At 54.3% G+C, this 22,051-nt stretch overlaps 1 protein-coding gene across 4 annotated transcripts in view; it reads left to right on the top strand.

Moving 5' to 3' along the window:
• Positions 1-18,534, top strand: part of CAMK4 (calcium/calmodulin dependent protein kinase IV) — a 198,274-nt gene extending 179,740 nt beyond the window's left edge. For all 4 annotated transcript variants that reach the window (XM_041752192.1, XM_041752191.1, XM_041752194.1 and 1 more), the window contains 4 exons: positions 3,986-4,061; positions 7,555-7,681; positions 9,966-10,118; positions 11,647-18,534. In XM_041752192.1, the coding sequence (XP_041608126.1) occupies positions 3,986-4,061; positions 7,555-7,681; positions 9,966-10,118; positions 11,647-12,087 (797 nt within the window). In that variant the 3' untranslated portion in view covers positions 12,088-18,534. The remainder of the gene's footprint in view (positions 1-3,985; positions 4,062-7,554; positions 7,682-9,965; positions 10,119-11,646) is intronic.
• Positions 18,535-22,051: the final 3,517 nt, after the last annotated feature.

Below are 22,051 nucleotides of genomic sequence, written 5' to 3'. Positions count from 1 at the left end.
CAGAGACGGGGTGGAGGGGGCACGGAAGGGCGGCCGGGGCCGTGGGCTGAGCAGAGTGTTCCTGGGGTGGGGGGTGCGGCACGACTGCATCGATCTGGGTCCGCAGCCCGGGGGAGGCTGCCTGCTGCCTGCAGAAGCTTGGCTCGGTGGTGCGCGGGTGTCTATGCTCCGAGGGCGGCAGGAGGATGAGGTGCTCCCCAGCTCCTGTTGCGGCTCATCGCGGGGTGCGGAGGCGGCTCCCCAACACTCAGTTGGGCTGCTGCGTGCCAGGGACAGGGGGCAGCATGCGTGCTTCCGACGGGCCGCCCCCACCCTGTACCTGGGCTGCCTCCCTGTCCCCAGAGCACCCGGCCCCACCTGCCCCCACCCTGCACCTGTGCTGCCTCCCGGTGGCAGAGCACCCTGCCCACCCCACCTGTGCCGACTCCAGGAAGCCAGTTTCCCTTTCCTTCCTCATCCGCTGCACTCCCCCCCCCCCCCCCCCCCCCCCGTTGACTCCTCTGGTCCTTCACGTCTCCCTTGCAGCTTCGCTTTCCTCCCCCTCCCTGGTCCTGTACAGGCCAGGCCTGTAGTAGAGGGGCCGTCCCTGCCAGCCCTCCACCCCGCACCCCCGCACACAGTTCTCTGGGTCAGTCACCCCCCAGACCGTGCGCTCCACGATGCCGGAGACTTGTCCTCAGCAGCTCCCTGATGCCGATGCCATGCAGCACCACGCATGGGGTACTAGGTTCCTGATGTGCTTAGTGGGGAATGAGGGAACCGTGGGCTCCTTCACTTCAGGCTCCCTTGCAGGTGTCCTTTGTGTACAGCTCGCAGCGGCTTGGAAGAAGTCTGAGGAGGAGGAGGAGGAGGAGGAGGAGTGCCCTCTCGTTTTAGCCCAGTAGGTAGGCGGGTACAGTCAGGGGCCAGAACCATCCCTCCGCCTTCTTCCTGGGGCTCTGAGAGGGGGGCAAGCCTGGGATCCGTGGTCCCTAGCAGCATGCTGCCCCCCGCACCTCGTGCTCTTTACGTGGGACCATTTCTAGACCTGGTTACGGTGAATTTATTTAATAAAGTGAAATTCGTTCAAGTCTATAGATGGATCGCCAGTCTCTAAATGTTTCAGTGGTACCATGATCTTATGAAAAAGCACCCTGTGATCTAAGTGAGATGTTGCTCAATAAATATCACTGAAGTTGGATTTTTAATATAAATTTTATATTCATTTAAAATTGCTTTTTAAAAAGCGAAGCATATTTTGGTAATTCTAAGACCATTTAGCAAGATCATTCTGTTGGAGATTGGAGTATGAAGCATGCTGGGGGCTCTGTACAGTTAGTGGTAATGAGCAACAGGCAGGAGAAGGTATGTTCAGGAAGTGGCACAAAGAGGACCTCCTTAGGAGATAGCCAGAAAAATCAATAAGGGATTCTTGACTATTTTAGAAAAGATGATTCTAAATTATTTTAAATACCTGTTTAAAACTGGATCACACCTTGAAATGGTTTTCTCTCCTGCTTCAGTTTGTTTGTCCGTTTGTTTGTTCTGGCAATGAAGTGAGAACAGATGGGGAAGACGGGCGGGAGTGCTCACAGCATTAAATGTGCACTAGCTGATGTCTTTTCTTGAATGAAGTTGGGAGTAATCAACTATTTCTCATCTTAAGAAAATCACAGATTGGAATCCACTGCAAGGACGTTTGATACCTAGGAGACTTGTAGTGCTGCTAGCTGGAGCCTGAAATTTATCCTAGAAATTTTGGGCTCTTGGAAAGGCTCCACATACATTACAGAGGGTGTCCTGCTGGTCCTCAAGTCAAGGTCGTGTCCACTAGCAAGGATTTAAAGGTTTCTGTGAGTGGGATCTGATTGGGTCTAGATGGTTAGTTTGTTTCACCTAAATTTTGTATTATGATTAGTAAATATTATAAATTCCTCTTAAGAGAAACTTATTATGGAGGGCAAGAACATTCCATACTCCTTTTGTCTCAGTTTACATAGCCAGGGAAAGTTGAGCTCTTCACACTACAACTCAGCCCGTGTTGGAGCCCAGTAATGCCTTACAAGACACTGAATTGCCCCCGGGGGTAAAGGTGGCACCCCGTGCTGTGGAAGGAGGTCAGATATGGCCACATCAGGTAGGAATCCCAGGTGCCCCATAGAGTGGATTCAGAAAGAATTTTGTTCCGTGGCATTCACTTCATTTCGGGCCTCAGTCTGGGAGCCATAGCGAATCCAGAAAGAGCACCTGCCTCTGCGCGGGGTCCTAAGCCCTGGAGAGCCGGGGCCAGCAGGACAGGGCCCACGGGCAGCCCGCGTAGCGGGCCCTCCAGGAGCAGTGGGCGTGCGGCGGGCTGTGGACGCCGAGTGCCCTGACGGTCCCTCACTGGTACCACAGCGGCTAACAGCTTCTGGCTCGAAGTAAACTTGGAAGTAGCTAATCTAATCCTCTTAGATTTTAGAGGTAAAAACAAGTCCCAGAAAACGCGAAGATTCTTGCTGATTATTTCTGTATGTTTAAACGTCAGCGTGGGACTTGCCAGCACTTCGCTGAGCGGGGAAGGACCATCACACTGGCTGTGCATGCCCGGACCTGGCAGCCACCCTCCGGGTGCAGCCCACCCAGAGATCCCTCTGAGCTGTAAGGAGCGAAGCCTTGGCAAGTGGGAGTTGGTGGTGGGGCCCGAAGGACCCGAGTTGGGCTACGGATTGCCCTGGAGAAGGAAGGCTCACTTGCCAAGAGTGAATGGTGTTGGCAGTGAGCTTGCATTTCTCTTAATTATGGTAATTAAATCCTAAGAGGAAAAATTTCTAGGAATAATGTGCCTGGAGATGGGAAGAACTTCTTGGCCCCAGGTACCAGTCTTTAGAGGCTGCATCTTGTAGCAGTGTTGCTCGGAGCGTTGCGTTGCATGCTCTCACCGGACTCATTGGTTGCACGCACCAAGAGTCGTGTGGACCCTGCGGCTCGTGTATTTTATGTCACACAATTTCTGCAGGGAACAGAGTATCCTGATTGCATAAGGACGGGGAGAGGGGGGCTCGTACGGGAAGACGTTGGTGGAAAATCCACTGTGTGCCTTCCTCTGAGTCTGACCCGAAGCCGCAGGAGGTGGCTGGTGGCTTCCCTCCGGAGCTCGCTGACAGCCTGCACTGAGTGTGACCTTCCAGCCCGCAGCGGGGCATCCAGCTGGGAGGGGGCTACGGGCCCATCCCCAGGGGTGCTCGCCGGTCAGCTCCTTCCTCGGGGACCCAGGACAGCTCCAGCACCTTTGTGCGAAGTGGAAGAAGGTCACTCGGGCTCTAGGGCTGAGCCTTGTTTGTGCGTGGATCATGAAGCTCTCGCTCCTTCCCCCTTTCTTCCTTGTTAGCTAAACAAGTAACCCCTCTGGTTGTCGGAGCCAGGTGCTGTCCACGCCCGCAGCTCCAGCATAAGACCCGGAGGAGACCACCTCGTGCCGCAGGACAGGCCCCTCGCGTGGCCGTGAGGGCCGCCGGGCGAATGGGAGCAGGCCGGCTGTGCCCCGGGAACACCTGTCCCTTTTCTCAGTCCATGTCCCACACTGACTGGCAATGGTGTCCGCCTGCTGGCCAACACGTGCCCCCTGGGCCCCTGCCTCTTGTCCACCCCGCGGCAGACCGGGTGTCAGGATAGGTCTCGGGCGTGGTCACCTGCTGTGCTGACCGGCTCTGCCTGCCTGCGTCCGAGGCCCCCCGGGAGGAAGGCCGGACCCTCACAACACACACGGCTCCATCTGATGACCGATGTTCCCTTGGGGACCGTGCAAGCCGCTACCTGTACCGCTCTGCACCTCCAACACAGACACACTAGTTTCCCTCACGAAAACAGGCGTAAGAGTTCGTAGTCTCATCCTTGGGTTTGGGGGGACAAAATTTGTTCCACAGCTGTTCCGAACTTACTGTTAATTTTTTACATGTTGCTTGTTACTGAGACGTAATTGTTAAATTTAGTGTCTGACTTAACATGATGTTCATTCTTTCCGCAGCACCTGAAATCCTTAGAGGCTGTGCCTACGGACCTGAGGTGGACATGTGGTCTGTGGGAATAATCACCTACATCTTGTAAGTGGAGAAGGCGAGGTCCGTTCGTCCTTCCTGTGCTGTGCCGTTCCTCACGTGGCTGTAGTCCTTGTGAAAAGCGAGATCACCCTTTGACTTCTGTGATTTTCTACGACATACTAAATGTCAGACTTTTCTGAAAATAAGCATTGCTTTTAATTCTCTGATTTTCTTGAAGCCGGACCCTTCGTCCAGGGCTCTCTGTGTGTCCTTGTGTAGCATGTGCCAGGCTTGGAGGGCGCGTGCCCTGCTGGCTGCTAGTGAAGCGGGAGAGTGAGGTTCTTGTCTCGGGGATGGAATCCCGCGGACCCGGGAGAGTGAGGGAAGAGACGAAGTTTGTTCAGCGAGGAGCCGGGAGCGAGGGGCCCCCAGGGCGGCCACCGGGGCCCGAGGGCCGGACCGGTGCTGCGAGGCAGCCAGGAGCTCCAGCGTGTCCGCACTGCGCTGCTGCCAGCACTGAGCGAGGCCTGGTGACCGCCCCGTCAGTGGGGACTTCCCTGTAGGACGTCAGGAGCAGCTGTAGAAATGAGATGCCCCTCTGGCGCCTGGGTTGGGAAAGTCTGCTTCCCTCCTGTCTCCTCGTTCTTGGGGTTTTCGCGAGCTGCCTCCGTGCCCCCGCCCACGGCCTGCTGTCCCTCACTCTGGCTTGTGGCCGCAGAGTCTGTGATGCGGGTTGGCCGTCGGTGCTATCTCTGCCCCTTAGCTCTGCGACGACCTTGACTTCCATGCCCTGAACTTAGAGGAACCTCTGCTCCGGTAGAAAGAGGATGGGCCACGCCCCTGGTTGTCTGGTGTCCCCACCTCCGGGCCCCTGTCTACTAAGAGGTGATGGACTTGCCTGGAGCACAAGGGATGAAAGCCCCAGGAGGGGGAGCAGCGAGTCTCGGAGCTGGATTCAGAACGAGTAGGTCCGGGTGCCACTTGGCGGTGGGCGTCTGTAGAGGACTGTGCAGGGCCAGGCCGTCGTCAGCAGCACCGCGTGTCTGTTGCGGCTCCGGAGGCCGCAGTGTGGGGTCAGGAGCCAGGAGGTCCCGTCGTGGAGACAGGCCACACGACGAGAGGGAGCATGAGCTCTCGTGTCTCCCCCTAAGGACACCAGTCCCACCTGGTGGGAGCACCCCGACCCCTAGGGCCCTTGGGCAGGGGCTTCCCATCCTAGGAGTTGTGGGTCACACGGTTCAGTCCGTCCACAGAGCTTGGGGGGCTTAACAGTGATCTTAGCGCAGCGTCTAGGTAAGAAGGGCTAGAGGGGCCTCGGGCACCCCGACACCTGAGCGAACTCTGGGGTCAGCCGGGCGTGCTCCACCTTCCGCAGCTGACAGGGGTCGACACGCAGCCCCGGAGGTGGCCACGGGCCGCTGTGCACGTCCAGACGGTTCCAGCGCTGGGTTCCCTGTCCATCCAGACGCCAAGCCTTGAGCAGCCTTCGGAGAGGAAGGCTTTTCCTGTGGAAGTGCGGACCAGGCAGGGAACGTGTCTGCTGTGGTAGGGGCTTGCTTTGTGACCCGAGTCCCGAGCAGCGGCCGTGCAGTGGGGCGGGTGGGGCGGCAGGGCACGGTCGGGGTGTCCCCCGGACACGGGCTGGCGGGGCAGGCGGGCGAAGGTGGAGGACGCCGAGCACTCCGAGGGGGGCGAGCAGGGCGTTCACGGTCCCTCTGAGGCCTGAGAAATGAACGGGGCTCCCGGCGGCGCCGTCGGGCACGCATCCAACTCTGGACCTCAGCGGAGGTCCTGGTGTCTGGGCCGTGAGTCCAGGCCCATGTTGGCCCCGCCGGGCGTGGAGCCTACCCGGAGAGAGGCGGGTCAGGGTCCCTACGTGGTGCACCCCAGGTCGTCAACCACAGCTGTGGCTTCCAAGTACATGGGAGCTCCCCGTGCGAACGTGTCCCCCGCGCCAGCCTGCCCCGTGGGCCCCCAGCCCGGCGTTCACGCTGCTCTGTGGTCTGCAGTACGCGGTGCTGTCCATGGGGTGAGGCTCCGGGGACGCGTCTGCCGCACTCTCGTGGGAAGCTCCACGTGCCCTGACCTTGCGCCCTGACCTTGCGCCCTGACCTTGTGCCCTGACCGCCCATTCCTGAGGAGAACACTAGAACGAAAACCGGGGCCGCTCTGTTACTTCTCACAGAATTCTGGTCCCTGTACCTTCTACCCCTCAATCCTTTGTACGCCAGACAGAGCGGCCACTGCGAGGCTCGGGTCAGCGTCACGTCAGGTAACCTCACTCGGACCCTTCAGCTCCCAGCAGCACAGCTGGCGCCGTGGCTGGGGCCCCGGTGCATTCTCAGCCCAGGCCTGAGGCCCTGCCACCCCCAAAGGCCACAGTCGCCACCTCAGCGCTTCCGTTCCTGCAGGCGTCTTGCACGGTGTGAGTGTGTGTGTGTGTGTCGCTCTGGCACGTTTCTTCTGCTTCGGCATCTCTGCTGACGTGACGTGGGCTCCTTACTCCTGTCACCAGCACAGACTGACAGGCACGTCTGAGAGCTGGGAGGGGCAGCTGGGTCTGTGCCTGCTCAGCTGCCACCGTTCCTTCTAGATTTCCAGAAGGGGAAGCACCAGGGTCTCTTGAGCCAGGTGGGGCGGCTGGGCCAGTCTCTCCGTGACCGGGCAGCGCCGGGCTGTCACGTTCTCGCGTGGTGGACGGTGCAAGGGGGCCCTGTGCCCACAGGAGCAGGACCTGGCCGCCACAGGGCAGGGGGAGCTCCATGGTGTTGAGGACACACGTACTGTCCCCACAGGACGTCCCCGAGCAAGGGACACAGAAGCTGCTCGGGTGGGAACCCCCAGGTCAGCGTTGCCCTCAAACGGGGAGGCCCCGGGAAGTGTGTCTGACATGCATTGTCCCCCGTCGTTTGCGCAGAGCGGCACCTGCCGCAGTTGGGGCGCCATCGTAGTGTCCCCGACATCTCCAAGCCCGTCCCCGCCCGTAAACATGGGAGGCGTGGCGCCCAGGCTGGCAGCTGCATCCCTCGGGGTGCCCCCCACGCCTGCTGCCACCCCGCGGAAGGAGCCTGACGGGGTCGCTACGGGGGTCGTGTGCCAGCCCGGCGGGGACGTGGCTCCTCTGTTGCGGTGTCCTGTGTGCCCCTGAAAGGCCCTTTGCTCACAAGACTCTCCCTTCCTAACTGTCCTCTGACGTCCTGGGGGGGGGGGGCTCTCCCAGGGGACCCCCTCCGGGGGCGCCTCGGGAGCGGGGCTGTGGCAATGCCCTCTCGCTGCTCCCTGGTCCTCGGCCTTGCCCCGGGCGCCGTCCTGACGTTGGGAGAAGCTCTCCGGACCCTCAGGTCGGTGTGGAGCCTGGCGGTGGTTCCGGAGGGTGCGGTTGTGTGCGGGCAGGGGGCAGGGGGCCAGGGCACGGGGGCAGGGGGCCGCACCAGGGCAGCTGCACCGTGGGCCGAGTGGCCTGGACGTGGGCAAAGGGTGAGCGGGACTTCTGCGGGAGTTTGATGAGATGTGTTCAGGTTCCTAAAGACAGCTTCTCTGTCTTCTGTCCTTCTAGACTCTGTGGATTTGAACCATTTTACGATGAAAGAGGTGATCAGTTCATGTTCAGGAGAATTCTGAATTGCGAATACTACTTTATCTCCCCCTGGTGGGATGAAGTGTCCCTAAATGCCAAGGACCTGGTAAGTGCGACCACGGCAAAGCCCAGTCGAGTCTTCACATTGATTTTTTACTGATTAAGGGGCAGCAGCGTCCTTTCCCAGTCCGCCCCCCTTGATGATCGTCATCCGTGAGGCCCCACCTGCGGATGCCCACAGATCCATCTTCCTCATAGGTCATAGGTCGTGCCGAGCAGGCCTGCGGGCTCCTCGCTCCCACTCCCAACCTGCCACAGGTGCCAGCTTCCCGGGAGTGGGTGGGGGCCTTGCTTCTGGCTCGGCCTGCCTGGGTCCCCACACTGGGCTATGCTCGGCATGAAGCAGCTTGGAGGTTCACACGGCCCATGCCCCGGTGACGGCACCAGCGCCCTGGCCTCAGGCCTCCCAGCCGAGCTCGCCGACGGGTCACTCATGGGCTTGTCCCTGTTCTTACTGCTTCCCACCTGAGCTAAGGGTGATGCCCGCCAGCACGAAGGGGCTGGCCCGGTTGTAGGGTGAAGGGCAGCCCCGGGTGAGCGCCGTGCACAGGACAGTGAGGAGCTGCCCCCCGATGGCCGGCTCACCCTGCACGGGAGCCTGGGGAGGTGCCCCGCTGTGCAGGCCCACAGTGGCTGCGTGTGAGGGTCCAGCCCAGCCCAGCCCGCGCCACCACACGTTTCTGGCCCCATCGAAGCCCCAGGATGTGGCTACTCCTGGGACACTGAAGCCTTCTGCCAGCTCCACCCTCCAGGTGGCCCCACTCCCCAACATCTCCTGACTCTGTTTGCTTCTCCGCCCCCCCACCCCCTGCCCGTGCCCTATCCTCCCCTGACCCCTGACACCCCGTCCTCCCCTGCCCCCTGAACCCCCCTTTCCTCCCCTGCTCCCTGCCCCCATCCTCCCCTGACTCCTGCCCCCCTTCCTCCCCCACCTCCCACCATCTCCCTCCCTTCCTCCCCCTTTCTACCCCTTTCTCCTTCTTCCCACCCCCCTCCCCCATCTCTCTCTCCCTGGACCTGCGTGGACCCGAGGCCCCTTTCCCTCGCTCGAGCTGTGACCCAGGGCCTGTTTTCTGGGATGACGAGGGCCTTCTGTAGGTTTGGGGGACGGGGGCCTGGGCAGGCTCAGCAACCACCACCGGCTTACCCCAGCCGTCCTTTCTGTCACTCCTTCCATTTCTATCACTAACAAATGTCAAGTGGCAGGAGGGCGCCCTGGGCAGCACCCCTGCTCCGATCATCGATCACCGCGGGGTCAGGGCTCACAAGGGCCTGGCCTTGCTGCTGGCGGCTGGCAAAGGGACGCACCGGGAGGGGCAGGAGGGCTGGGGACGCGGAGCGTGTGTGCCCGGTGCTGTTCTAGGCACTGGGGGCGGCCCGAGGCGGTGGGGACCACGTCTGGGTGATGGCTGGAGGGCCGTGGCCCCAGTGCCAGGCAGTGCCCGCCCCCCGCAGCCTGGCCCCCCTGGCAGCAGGGCTCTCTGGCTGCTTCCCGCCCTCGCTTCCCAGGGACAGGCTGGGAAGGTTCTGCGTGGTTCTGCAGCCCCTGCCATGCCCCTGGCAGGGGATTCACGGGGACTCAGAGTGGAGGTGACACCGTGGGAAGAGGGCGTCCCAGCCCTGCAGGGTGTGCACAGGCTCGGGCTCCAAGTCAGCCTGCGACCCGGGTCACGACCGGGGAGCGTTTGTGAGGAGGGCCTCCCGGGGCCCAGGCCGGGAGACTCGCTGCTCCCCTGGCGGTTCAGCCTCTGCTCATCCTGGGGGCAGCCTCCCCCGCGGGCTGGATTCGGTCCTTCGAACGACACGCCCTAAACCGCTGACGCCTTTATAGGCTTGTACGCCAGCACTTGGCCTATTGCTTCAAAACCATCAAGGTACCAGAAGGAATTGTAGCATAGAAGGTGGGATGAGCGTCAAGACATGGTCCTGCCGTTTGCGTGACGAGGGCACTGTGATTCCATTGCCATTGATTCGGCCCCGAGGTCCTGAGTTCTAGGTGGTGCGCGGGGCCGCCGCCACCACTCAGCACCACTCATGCTGGTCCCGCTCCACAGCACATGCGCTGCGCAGGCCACCACCTGCCCCTTGAGCTCCCTTGGGAAGGGCAGCCGGTGGGCCGCAGGGGCTGCGCCGTCTCCCCGGGCTCCCCCGCCACCGCCACCTGACCTGTCCTTACAGTGACCCCGAGGCCTTCAAATTGTTTTTTTAAATGTGTATTTAGTGGCACTGCTAGGAAAACAGAATAAAACCTACAAGTTCACCAACTGAGAGACAAGCCTGGGTCACTGTAAGATTTCCCCTAAGAAATCTATGGTTCTTGATCATTTCAGGTCAGAAAATTAATTGTTTTGGATCCTAAGAAACGGCTGACCACCTTCCAAGCTCTCCAGCACCCATGGGTCACAGGCAAAGCAGCCAACTTTGTGCACATGGATACGGCCCAAAAGAAGCTCCAGGAATTCAATGCCCGGCGCAAACTTAAGGTAAGATATGTTTTGTTTTGCTCTGTTTGTTTCTTTTGTAATCTCTTGAACTGTTAAAGATAATTCCACTATTTTTCATCTAATACTATTTATCTCTTATGGAACCAGTGAAAATCCTGCTTTGAAATCCCAACAATACGGGTGTAAAGCACTGACACTCATGTGATTCTCTCATAAGAATTCATTGTTAATAAAGGGAAATGAGTGATGTTGAGATTTATTCACCAAATATATTGTCCCTGCTTCTCATTTAATTAAGACTGAACTGCTTGATGAACATCGCTCAGGAAACATACTTATTCAAAAAGTTGCCTTCTTTCTGAATATGTGAAAATTGGGAAACTTTTTTAAAAAACTATATTTTGTAATATAAATAAATCCCCATACTTGATAAAAATTAAAATACAACTAATGTTTGAACAATGCTGGGGTTACGGGCACCACCGGTTCCTCTATAACTTTTGGTCTACCTATAACTTTTGACCCCCTCCAAACGTAATCCCTGACGACCTACTGTTGACTGGAAGCCATACCGATAGCAATCGATTAACACATGTTTTGTATGTTATGTGTATTATGTGCTGTTTTCTTACAATAATATCCAACATTTTCTTAATGTTTTGGTTATTTCTAGGCTGCACACTTTGTGAGTTTTTTTAAATTGTTACAAATCTCCAAAAAGTTTTTCAGTGTATCTGTTGAAAAAAATCTGCTTGTAGGTAGACCCTTGCAATCAAACCTATGCTGTTCAAGGGTCGGCTATAATTCACATGATGGAGAAAATTATCCAAAATCATATTTTTTTATGGAGTATATATGGAATATCTATTTCATGCCTTTCTTACTTAATGGTGTTTAGGACTGACTACATCTGCAGAGAATTTCAGAGAATAGCTGAGGGTCAGAAATACTCTTCTGTCTAGCCATCACTTACAGGCTGGTAAAGACTAAAGAATAAATAAACCTTAAGGGTTGTGTGGTATTTGAAATACCGTGGATTAGGTAAACTTGACTTACCCCTTCTCAAACAAACTTGACTGTGGAACTCTTTTGTTCCATGAAACAAAGACTTTGGGAAACAAAGTCCAAAATACTTGAAAACAGATAATCCAGGGGCAGACACATCTACCTGAGCTTTCGCTTGTCCAGATAACTAAATACACTAGCTTGAGATCAGAGATGTTGCTGTTCATTCTCCGAACAAGTTTCATTAAATCATCTTGGAATATATTTGGAATCCATAAAATAAATGAAACAAACTCCCTAAATGCAAAGCTGAGATTGAGCTCTGATTCAGGATTTTTTTTAAAAAAAGATTTTATTTATTCATGAGAGACACAGGGAGAGAAGCAGAGACATAGGCAGAGGGAGAAGCAGGCTCCCTGCGGGGATCCTGATGTGGGACTAGATCCTGGGACTCCAGGGTCATGCCCTTGGCCCAAGGCAGATGCTCAACCGCCGAGCCCCCCCAGGTGTCCCTGATTCAGGATTTTCAAGTACTACCTAACACTTTTGTGTTTCCAATCAGGCAGCAGTGAAGGCCGTGGTGGCCTCTTCCCGGCTGGGAAGCGCCAGCAGCAGCCACGGCAGCATCCAGGAGAGCCAGAAGGCCAGCCAGGAGCCATCTCCCACCCAGGATGGCAGTGAAGATGTTAAAGCTATTTCGGAAGGAGAGAAAGTTCAAGGAGGTGGGGCCCACGTGGCAGTCGAGGGGGCAGAGGCTGAGCTGATGAAGGTACAGGCCGCAGGGGATGTTGAAGATGCTGATGGAAATGCTGCCAAGGCCACCAACATGGTGCCCAAGGCACTAGAGGATGAGATGAAGGTGGCTGACGCAGAAATAGAGGAGGGCTTAGTGGAGGAGAAGCTGAAGAGCGTGGAGGGAGCAGCGGCCCCCAAAGAAGGGCAAGAAAACCCAGCTCTGGGATTTGGAGCTCCGCAGAATGATGTGATCCTGCCAGAGTACTGATGTGGCTTCTTTCCGATCTGGAAGCCAAATTCTGGCACTTTATGCGTTTTGTCCTTCAGCAAGGAAGGTGTGGAAGCATGAGAAGCACTATAGTGATTCTGTTTTTTGAGGTGCAGAAAAAAAAATACATTATCTATCAGTTGGTAATCCTAATTTCATGCATGTGATTGCTTTATGAAAAAATAGCGTCTTGTATGGTATGTAATGGATACCTCATGCCGAGGAGTTAAATTTGAAATTGCAAGTAAGTGCAATGTAACTTTTAAATACATACATGTTCAGGGACCAGTAGCACAGATTGAAGTAACTAGTAACAAATTGTTTTTGCTTTGAAAACCTAGTCATCATACATCCTTTGGATTTCTTAAGGCAGTGATTCCTTTGCACTCTGGCTCAGCTAATGTTGAGTAGGCTGGAAGACATGTTCGCAGGCATTCGCAACACCGTACTTGTCCATGTGCTCACACTGTCCGATGTGTCCAAACTGTTTACAAGGACATGGTCACAGGCTATAGTTTAATGATATGTACAAAAAAAAAAAAAATCCCACATATAATGATAAGATGTTGAAGCATACTTAAGGGCCATGAAACAAAATGCCCTTAAAGCTTGTCTGGCTAATGCTTCCTTATTTTGTCCTTATTTATACACACAATATTACTAATAACCAAAAATGTTCTACACAAAATCCTGCCATCTTACAGTCCCGGAGAAAGTATTTTACCAACTTCTGCTGAGGGAGGTACTCCTTCCTTCCCCGCTAATACAGTTTCTTTCTCACCGACAACACTTAAGGTAGGCTAACACAGTCAAGGGAAGAAAAGGACCTAAGGCCTGGACTTACACTAACAAAGGTTGACTGCTTGTCATTTTCAGATAAAATTGGATTTCTTTATAAGTTTGTACAACTTTAAAGACCGTGACATTTTTGTGGATAAACTCTACAGTTAGCCAAGTTTCAAATATTTAGAAAAATCTACCCCACACGCTGGTGCCAAAATGTCTGAGTGAGAATAATATTCCATATAAGATCATTCATTTTTGGCTTTACTAGATTAAGGAAACTTTTGTTTATGAAAGTCCTTTTTTCCTTCAATTGATGGTTATCTCGATCTATTGCTTATGAAACTAAAGATATTTCTGAAAATCTGGTATATCTTTTTTTCATACTTGGAATAGAAGTGCCCAAACTTTTCAATGTAGTCTTTAGCTTCCATGCCAAGAAATTTAGGACAGTGCAACGTTTTATTTACCTTAAAAAAAGAAAAGAAAAGCAAGCACTGATTTCAAATCAGACTCTTGAGAAGCTGTAACATTAGAACTAATACTTCACTATAATTTTTTTCAAAGTATTTTTCTTTGGTTTTCGTATGAACACCTTTTCTTTATAGAAATCACACTTAAATTCCAAGTACATCATATTTATTTCTAGTTTGAGTTGAACATTTTTATCAAATTATGTATCACATTTTAGGTTTCCTTAGTTTTAAAAGACTATTCTCAAAGACCAAAAGGATGGACAGTAAAAATGACTGTCACATACAAATCCTCATCAAAAAAAGATCTTAAATTCTTTTAGCTCTTCCTCAAAACTATGAAATTGGAAAACGACATTAGACCTCCAGTTCCTGGGGGCTACTGGACCTTGGGAGACAGTCTACTTTCCAAGCACAAATCTTCCTCTACTACGATTCGAGAGAAGAAAACAAGGTAGGACTTATCCTTGTCCGTAGTTTAGAGGCCTGAGGAGTCAGTCACCGATGTGGACAGAGGAAACCGCCCTGAAGGGCACATCACCTGGCTCAGAAGATAATTTTTTGTTTTGACTTCTTTTGATGAGCTAGTAGAGAGTACTTACCTCTTCTCCCTTTCTTTCCTTCCCTCTTATCCTCTCTCAGAATTTCCATGTTAGGAATTGTAAAGGGCTCGCTATTTTTAACCTTTAGGATTGCCTTTTTCACTAAAGCATTAACATTTCCATGTGAGAAGGTCAGTTGCCTGGTGTACTTTTCCTAATGAGACTCAACAGGCATACAGGGCAAGTGCCCCACGTATTGGAAAAGAAAAGAAGAGGGGGACGTGGGTCTGACTAGAAGTGCTATTAGCTGGCAGATGAGGGTGCGCTGTCCCTCAGGGCACCCCCCATGCCCCGCACACCCCTCCCCATTCCCAGGGCGGAGGGCCGGCCTGTCCTGCCTTCACTGGGGCCTGACCCGCGCTGCTGGACGCCCTGTAGCAGAAGATGCAGTAGCACCCCTGCCAGTGCCAGGGCCAACGTGTGGTTAGGAATGTACCCACCTAAATGAGTGCATGTGCCTCTCCCTCGGTGGTAGTTGAGCAACGGAGGGTAACCTCCTCTCTCTCTGTTTTTACCCTGTAAATTGTACTTTCTAAAACTCAATGAGACTTTTAAATTTTAACTTGTATGTTAAAGAGTAAGTCCTGATAATGCCTAGATAGTGACCAACTTTGTCATTTCGATGGAAAACAAGTCTGACTTTCACAAAAATTGGGTCATTTCAGCCAAGTGATTCAATCTACGATTTCACAGAAATACAGCCTTAGTTAGGATCATTAGGTTAACATTTTTGAAAGAAGAGCAAACATTTATCTTCTTAAAATGAGATGTTACCTATCTCTGAGATTATTTAGCTAAATAATGGTAGCCTATTGCAGATAGAGCCTTAATTTGACAAACTGTTGCATAATGTTACCTTTAAATAAGACAATATAGTCACAGAGCAAAAAACATTAAGGATATTTCAACACAGAACAATAAATTATGTTTTGCATTTTAGAGCTGACAGTTATTACATTATTGATTTTTGTTTTTCAGATAAGTTCAGATACAAAGTATAAACTAGACTATTTTACCATGAAGATAGACAATCTTTAATTATTTAAAAAGTCTAATTGGAATCCCAGTGGTTTTTTTTCAGAATATAAGTACTCATTTGTCCCACAAATACATAAATAAGGTAGAAATTAGAATAATACGATTGTAGAAGTTATCGTCTAGAACAAATGCTGTTGTTCCAATGTATAATCAGTATGAAAACTTAATGAGATATTTTGAATTTTTTATTTTTATACCAAGTTCTCAAAATCAGGAGTACATGTTACACCTTCAGTACATCAAGTGCTCAATGGCCACATGTGACTAATTGCTAATGTATTGGAACAAAACTAAGTCCTTCTAAAGCAAAATGGCACATGGATTTCTGTGCTTGGATTTGAGCTGCCTGTTTCCCACATGGATGAGCTGGTAGGAGGCCAAAAAGAAAATATTTCCGAAGTGTCATAGACTGAAATAAGTAAAAACTCTTGGCCATATCTGCTTAATCATGTGCTTCAAAGGGATGTTTCCCAACATGACTTTTAGAGAACAATGCTTTCCTGGGCATTGCAAACTTGTCTGTTGGCTGCAGTCCCTTGATTCCCTCGTTGGGCCCTGGAGTCTCCGGAGTACTCCCAAAAGGTCAATAGTATTCTTGTGTATGAAAATTTACTGTGTGCAGACGGTGGGCCCCTGTTCAGGAGGGACTGCACATAAAATGTTAATGGGATTTTGTAGGGTTGGACTAATCTGGGCATCATTTTATTACAGGCTTTCTTTCTACAAATCTACTGAAACGTACTAAATTTGCATGATGAAGATTATATGATGAGGAGAGGATATTCTCAGTAACACCCGAAATGGGGATGACCACTGGCTGGCATTTTTTAGGTTTCCTTAGAACGATTTAATCAACACTGCCATTATACATGGATTCAAAAGACTTAGAATTTTCTTACATACTGCTACTTTAGAATAATCCTCAAGGTTCTATAGCCATTTTTAGTGGCAAACTTGAAAAAGAAAGGAATAGTTTGCCTTTTACTGTGACCTCAATTACATAGTATTTTAAACATTTTGTAATTTAGAATGTCTAGCAACCCCTATTTCCAGTTTCATATGCAAGGTAACTGCTGGTGGGCTGCCTACAGACCGAAGATTTAGAGAGAGCCATTTTGCTTCATAATTCAGTTTTTATTTCACAGAAGCATCTGGTTGCATTTCAAAATGGAAAAAAAGAAGTAAATGCCAGAAAAGGCAAAGAATAAAATTAGTAAACCATTTATTCAGTTTTAGGATTGTTCTTGCAAAGCAAGTGAAAAAAGAAAAGTCAACGAAGTGAATCAGCACTCGGTTTTTCTGGATGAAGGTTGACTCCACATAAAATTGAGATAAATATACTGAGCAGAGTCATTTACATAACTACAACGCCATTATGTAATTTGCTTGTCATTGTGGAGTATTATGGTTATGCAGGCCTGCTTTAGGTGGTGCAAAGTTTCCAGACATTTGCCTACATAATAGGGTTTGTAATATCCTTGCAATTACTGTCTATTAGGTCATATTCAAATTTCCTTAATGTTCATCATGGATATGTTCCTGATTAGGGTCGTAAATCGGAGCATTTACTGGTTACATACTGCCTATCGACCAGATTCTGTGTATGTCATCTGTGTTTTTTAAAAACATTTATGTGCATGTAAACACAATGTTGGTGTAATGATATTCATAACCATGGGATAAGCAGAAATGTACCCAATAATTTTCTATGTTTTTTTCAAAGTCCTTTTCTTCCCCTGGCACAACTCAGGGTGAGTTTCTGGCTCCTTGACGAATATGAGAGAAAAAAAAAAAAAAAAAAAACCACTGGAGAGAGATCAGCTACCCACCATGGTTACCAAGTTGAGCATTTCCTCTTTCTACATTCCAATCTACTGCGGGCCAGTTTTTGTCATTATTCATCCTTTCCGCTATCACCTGAGATCAGATAATACAGTCTCAGCTCACAGAGCCCAACCATTTATATACACTTCTCTTGGAGAGCAATAACAAACTTGACTAATTCACGTTGGCTTGTTTAAAATTCCCATTTTTCATAAAAGCTTGTGAAATACTCCAAAGGATTTGATTGCATGATTTTAACTTCCTTCAAGCCTCAGTCATTTCTCCTGTCATCTGGCCCAGACGTCCACCTAGAGCAAGATGGAAGCCTTGAATGAGAGCGGCCCATTGGACTCCTTTGTGGGAATCAGACTTCGCTCGCAAGACTCCAGGTGTCTGACCTGGTTGAGCTCAGATGAGCCAAATGGAAAGAAGCCCCTTCCCCTGCTCTGACTGAAAGTGATGCTGTGTGAATGCTAGGATTCCTGCTATTATTCAGCGATGAGAAAATGGGACTCCACCCATCAGTTACTCTTTCCTGTGTCTTGGTTTGCTACCACTTGGCCCAGATCAAGGTTTTGTTTCATCCTTCTGCCATCAGGCTGCCCGCTAGCTTGAGATCCTCTAGAACCCTGGAAGGAGCATCCTGGATTTGTTGGAGGACTGTGGGGCCTGTGGTGGCCCAGAATCTAGTTTGAAACTCTAAACAGCAATGCTAAGACTGTAAAATCCTGCTTATTCTTAATAGTAGTTTTCAGCATATTTTGACGATTGACCTGGAAAACCCATGGATATGGAATAGTTTGTATCTGTGTGATCCTTGCTATGACTCATTGTTAAAAATGACAGATATTTAATCTTCAGCCAGTTAAAAATAATACTATTTCTTTTCCACCTAAAAGATATTTGGGGCACTCAGATATAACAGGCTTCACATTAGAGTTTTTGAAAGCTGCCCCCCCCCCTCCAAGTGGTCTCACTCTGACCATCAGTTGTGGATAAAAATTGACTAGGTTGGTCCTTTCTTTGTCCTTTCCTTGAACCATGTATGGTTGTTCATCTGGTCTGTAAAAGATAAAAGTATGACTATAAATTGGAAACTCCCTGCCTCCTGTTAACCTGACCTATTTTATCAGCTATCATGCCGCGACTCATGGCAGCATAGAGTACAAGTAGCGTATTCATGGTTCAGATTTTGTTTACATTTTTATCGTCAAGGTTACTGCTTACGTTAGAAGTTCTCAAGGTGTTTCTCTTAGCACACCTTTGGTCTCAGTATTATGCTCACGGTCCTCCCGAAGCCAAGAAAATTATGTCCATTAATCAAGTCGTTGGGCCCCAACAATCAGTGTCCTAGTGCATTCCATAGCTGATGGACGTTGCTGTGTTTCCCTTGAAATCAAAATGTCTTGTGAGTTCACTGAGTGGGAACCGCAGACCGGGGATCAAGTAATTCCTCATGCCCGGTGAGCTAAGGGTGTCTGGCGAAAGGTATTATTGCTAGTACATGAGTTAGAAGCTACTGTTTATATTTTCTTAATTATCTCTGGTGGTTATGAAATGCCTATAAAACGTCTGTGTGCATTTTTTAAAAAGTAATTTCCACATCATCACCCAAGGAAATAAATTTCAATCTCCAAAGAACAATTTTCAGGAATCAGGCCGACTGGGGTCCCCGACCAGATCAGCAGGGGCCTGCTTTTCTAAATAAAGTTTTTATGAGAACACGACCAGGCTCGGTTATTTGTCTGCTGTCCGGTCGCCTTCGCAGCTGCTCCGACAGACCCGAGACGTTTCAACCGAGACCAAAGCAGGCGGCGCAGCGAAGCCTGGACGGACGCGGCGCGGCAGGCAACGGCGAGGCTGGAGCCGTCCGGCGGCGTCGGGTGCAGCCGCCGGGCTCCGCGGGGCCGCGGGCCTCGGGCTCTCGCTCCGGAGGAAGCCGAGGGGGGAGCGGCGCTGCTGCCGGCGGCTCGCGGGACGAGAGATCTGAGGGACGAATGGAGCCGGTGGGGGGGGGGGGGGGCAGCATCCGGGGCTGCTTAGAAACTGGATCCTCCTGTTTAAAGTCCCGTACCCGGAGCTCCGCCGCCGACCCCGCTCACCTTCCACGTCCAGCTTCAGCGGCTCCTTCTGGGAAGAGCCGAGCCGTCGCCTCAGCCCCTCGGACGCTCCCAGGCGCCTCCCGGCGGCGGACTCGTTCTGAAGCCCCGCGGCGCGCGCCCGACGGCAGCAGGTGCCCCGGGGTTGGCCAGACGGGGCGCAGGGGCGGACGTGGGCGTCGGGGCGCAGGGGCGGACGTGGGCCGGCGCCAGGTACCGGCGGCCTCCTGCGCGCTGTTCCGCCGGGAGCGTGACGGGCCCGTGGAGCGCGTGGGGCGCGGACACCGGGGGCGGCGGCTGGTCCCCTGGAGCCTCCCGTCCGCCCGGGCCGGCGCGGCCGCGGGGAGGGGCGGGGCCGAGCGGCGGGGCGAGGGCGCTGCGGGCCGCCTGGGTCCCGCCGGCGCCCGCGGGCCTCCTCCGCGCGCCCTTCCCCCGGGGGCCGGGGCTCCCTCCGCGGGCTCCGGGGTGCGCCCCGGGCGGGGGCCCCCGACAGGCAGACGCCCGGCAAGTCGCCTGCGCTCGCGCCTCGTCCCTACGGGGAGCGGCCCCCGCGGCCGGGAGGAGCCGCCGAGTCTCGGGCCTCCCGCGCGCCCGACCCCGCCCGGAGGCCGCCGCCGCCCAGCCCGCCAGTGCCCGCGGCGCGCCCGACGGCCCCGCGGAGGGCGCTGCCCTGCCCCCTCCCCCGCCCCGGGCCCGGGCCCGCGGCCGCCACAGGGACGCCCGGGGCCGGGCCGCAGCAGCGACGGGGCGGACCGGCCCCCGCGGGAGGGAACAGCGCGCGCTGCCGGCTCCGCAGGCTCCGGGACCAGGGGCCGCGCCTCAGGGCGGCCGCGGCGGGGGGCGGCAGGAGGGGCGCGACGGGCGAGCGGGAGGCCGGGCTACCCGCGGAGGCGGCGCTGCCAACGCCTGAGGCGAGGCTCTGTCGGGCCGCCGGCCGCGAGTCCTCGCGGGGTCCGGGGCACCTCCCGACGCGGGGGCCGCCGCCGCCGCGGGGCCTGGGCCGGACTTCGCGGGGGACCCGGGGAAGGACCCGCGGCGCGTGGCGGGCAAGGCGGGCAATGCGCTCCTCGGGGGCGCGGCCCTGTCACTCGGGCGCGCTGCGGACCGGGGCCCCTGTCCTCGGGGGACGCACGGCCGCCCCCGCCCCGGTGTACTGGTGGCCGCGGCCCTCGGCGGGAGGCGGCCCTCACGGGGGTGGGGGCGGCCCTCGGGGATGGGGGGCGGGGGGAGCGACCCTCGGGCTCGGCGCGGCCCTCAGGCGGGAGGCGGCCCTGGGGGGGCGGAGCGGCCCTCGGGGGGGGGGGCGCGGCCCTCAGGCGGGAGGCGGCCCTGGGGGGGGGCGCGGCCCTCAGGCGGGGAGCGGCCCTTACGGGGCGGGGGGCGCGCCGTCAGTCAGAGCCCGACGTGTGGACGGCGGGACGCTCCTCGCCCGCCGGCGCCCCGCTCGCGTCCCCCCGCCCTTGGGCCCCGGCGTGGGCGGGGCGGCGTCAGGGCGTCAGGGCGCCCGAGGGCCGCGGCGCAGGCACGCCCCCGTCCGCAGCCCCCGCGTGAGGGCCGTCCGCCCGCCCGCCTCCCCGCACCCGGCCGCCGCCTTCTCACCGGGAGACGAAGAAACGGGCCCGGGGCTCAGGGCGGGGCGCCGAGGGGTGGAGCCGGCTGCCCCCCGCCCCGTCTCCGCCTCTCGTGAATAAGTAAAATCTTTTAAGAAAAACAAAACTGTGGAAACTCTGGCCCCGCGTCGCTGAGCCGGCGACACGGATTCCCCGGCCCCTGAGGTGGCGGCAGCCGCGGCCTCAGGTTCAGGGACGGGAGGCCCCGCGGGGCAGGGCGGGCGCGGGGAGGGGGGAGGGGGAGGGGCGGCCGGGCCGCGCCGCTCGTCAGGGGCCGCGGTGCGCGGCGGAGGAGACCGGGCCGGTGAGCCTCAGCCACTGACCTTTCTTCTCCCGTTTGTTTCAGGAGGCCGCGGCCCGCGGCGACGGCCACGGTGCCCTGGTGCCGCCGACTAGGGCCCAGGCGCCCCGGCCGTCCCGGCATCTCAGCACGGACACCCCCTCGTGCTCGGGGGCTCCGGGCGGACACCCCGCCTCCAGAGTCACACACGTTCGTAAAGCGTGAAGCCCCGCGGCGGCGGCGGAACTGCGGGACGCGACCTTTTACCCCGCTGCACGCGCAAAATCCTTGGAAATGACGTGACCAACGTGCTCTGGTCCTTGTCTGCTCCGATCCCTCCTCCTCCTCCTGCAAGGACGAAAGGCCAGGACGGCCGACCCCACAAGGGGTCCTCCGACCCACGCTGCGATGGAAAGCGGGTCCAGCCCCAGCTTCTCCGGGCCGCTCACCTGTCCCCAAGGTGGCCGCGGAAGTGCAAGCTCCTGGCTTCCAGCCGGCGCACAGCGAGGAAGCCCTGGTACCCGCCCGACACCCGACACCCGCAAAGGGTTTACCCGGCAGGGCCCGCCCACCTCACCCGCGACCGTCAGGTGAGAACGTCCTTCAACCCGAGTGTTGACCGCATGCCCTTCAGTTAGTGCTGGGCAGGAGCGGGAACGCGGGTATTTTTACTGGGACATGGTCTGACCTGCAGACACCGGCCAGCGTACCCAGCCTCAGGGAGAGTGCCCCAGAGGCCGCCAGGTTCCCGCCATCACTTCTGCCACGTCCTGTGCTCAACTTCAAGGGTCTGTCAGGTTATCAATACACACGGGAACTTCAGAGCATCACTTGTGTTAAACTATTCATTTTTGTATGAAACTAATGTCCTTACAAAAATAGGTGACACGTACTGAAAACAGTCCTGTGCTAGTATTTCCTGCATAGATTTCTAATGCAAACTTGCTAGAAACTAGAGAAAATACATCTAACACGGCAGATTATAGTTTTTGTTTGTTTGTTTCATTCACGGCCGGTCCACCTTATTTTTAAAGGAAAAAATAAGGCTACAATTTTTACATTATTAACAACAATGAATGGATTTCTGATGTTCAGAAGTCTCTATTTGGCAAGCAGGAGCCTCCAGGGACCAGAAAACATTTTGCATTTAAGAGAGTAATTCTGTGAAACTCATCACTTCATACTATAAAAAGACGAATGAAACCATACAGATCGCTGCTGGCCTAATGTGGACAATACACACTTAGAATGTGGC

The sequence above is a fragment of the Vulpes lagopus genome, chromosome 4 (assembly GCF_018345385.1).
Source record: "Vulpes lagopus strain Blue_001 chromosome 4, ASM1834538v1, whole genome shotgun sequence".
NCBI classification, from domain to species: domain Eukaryota; kingdom Metazoa; phylum Chordata; class Mammalia; order Carnivora; family Canidae; genus Vulpes; species Vulpes lagopus.
The sequence above is the reverse complement of the archived record's forward strand: the minus strand, read 5'-3'. Positions and strand labels throughout refer to the sequence as shown.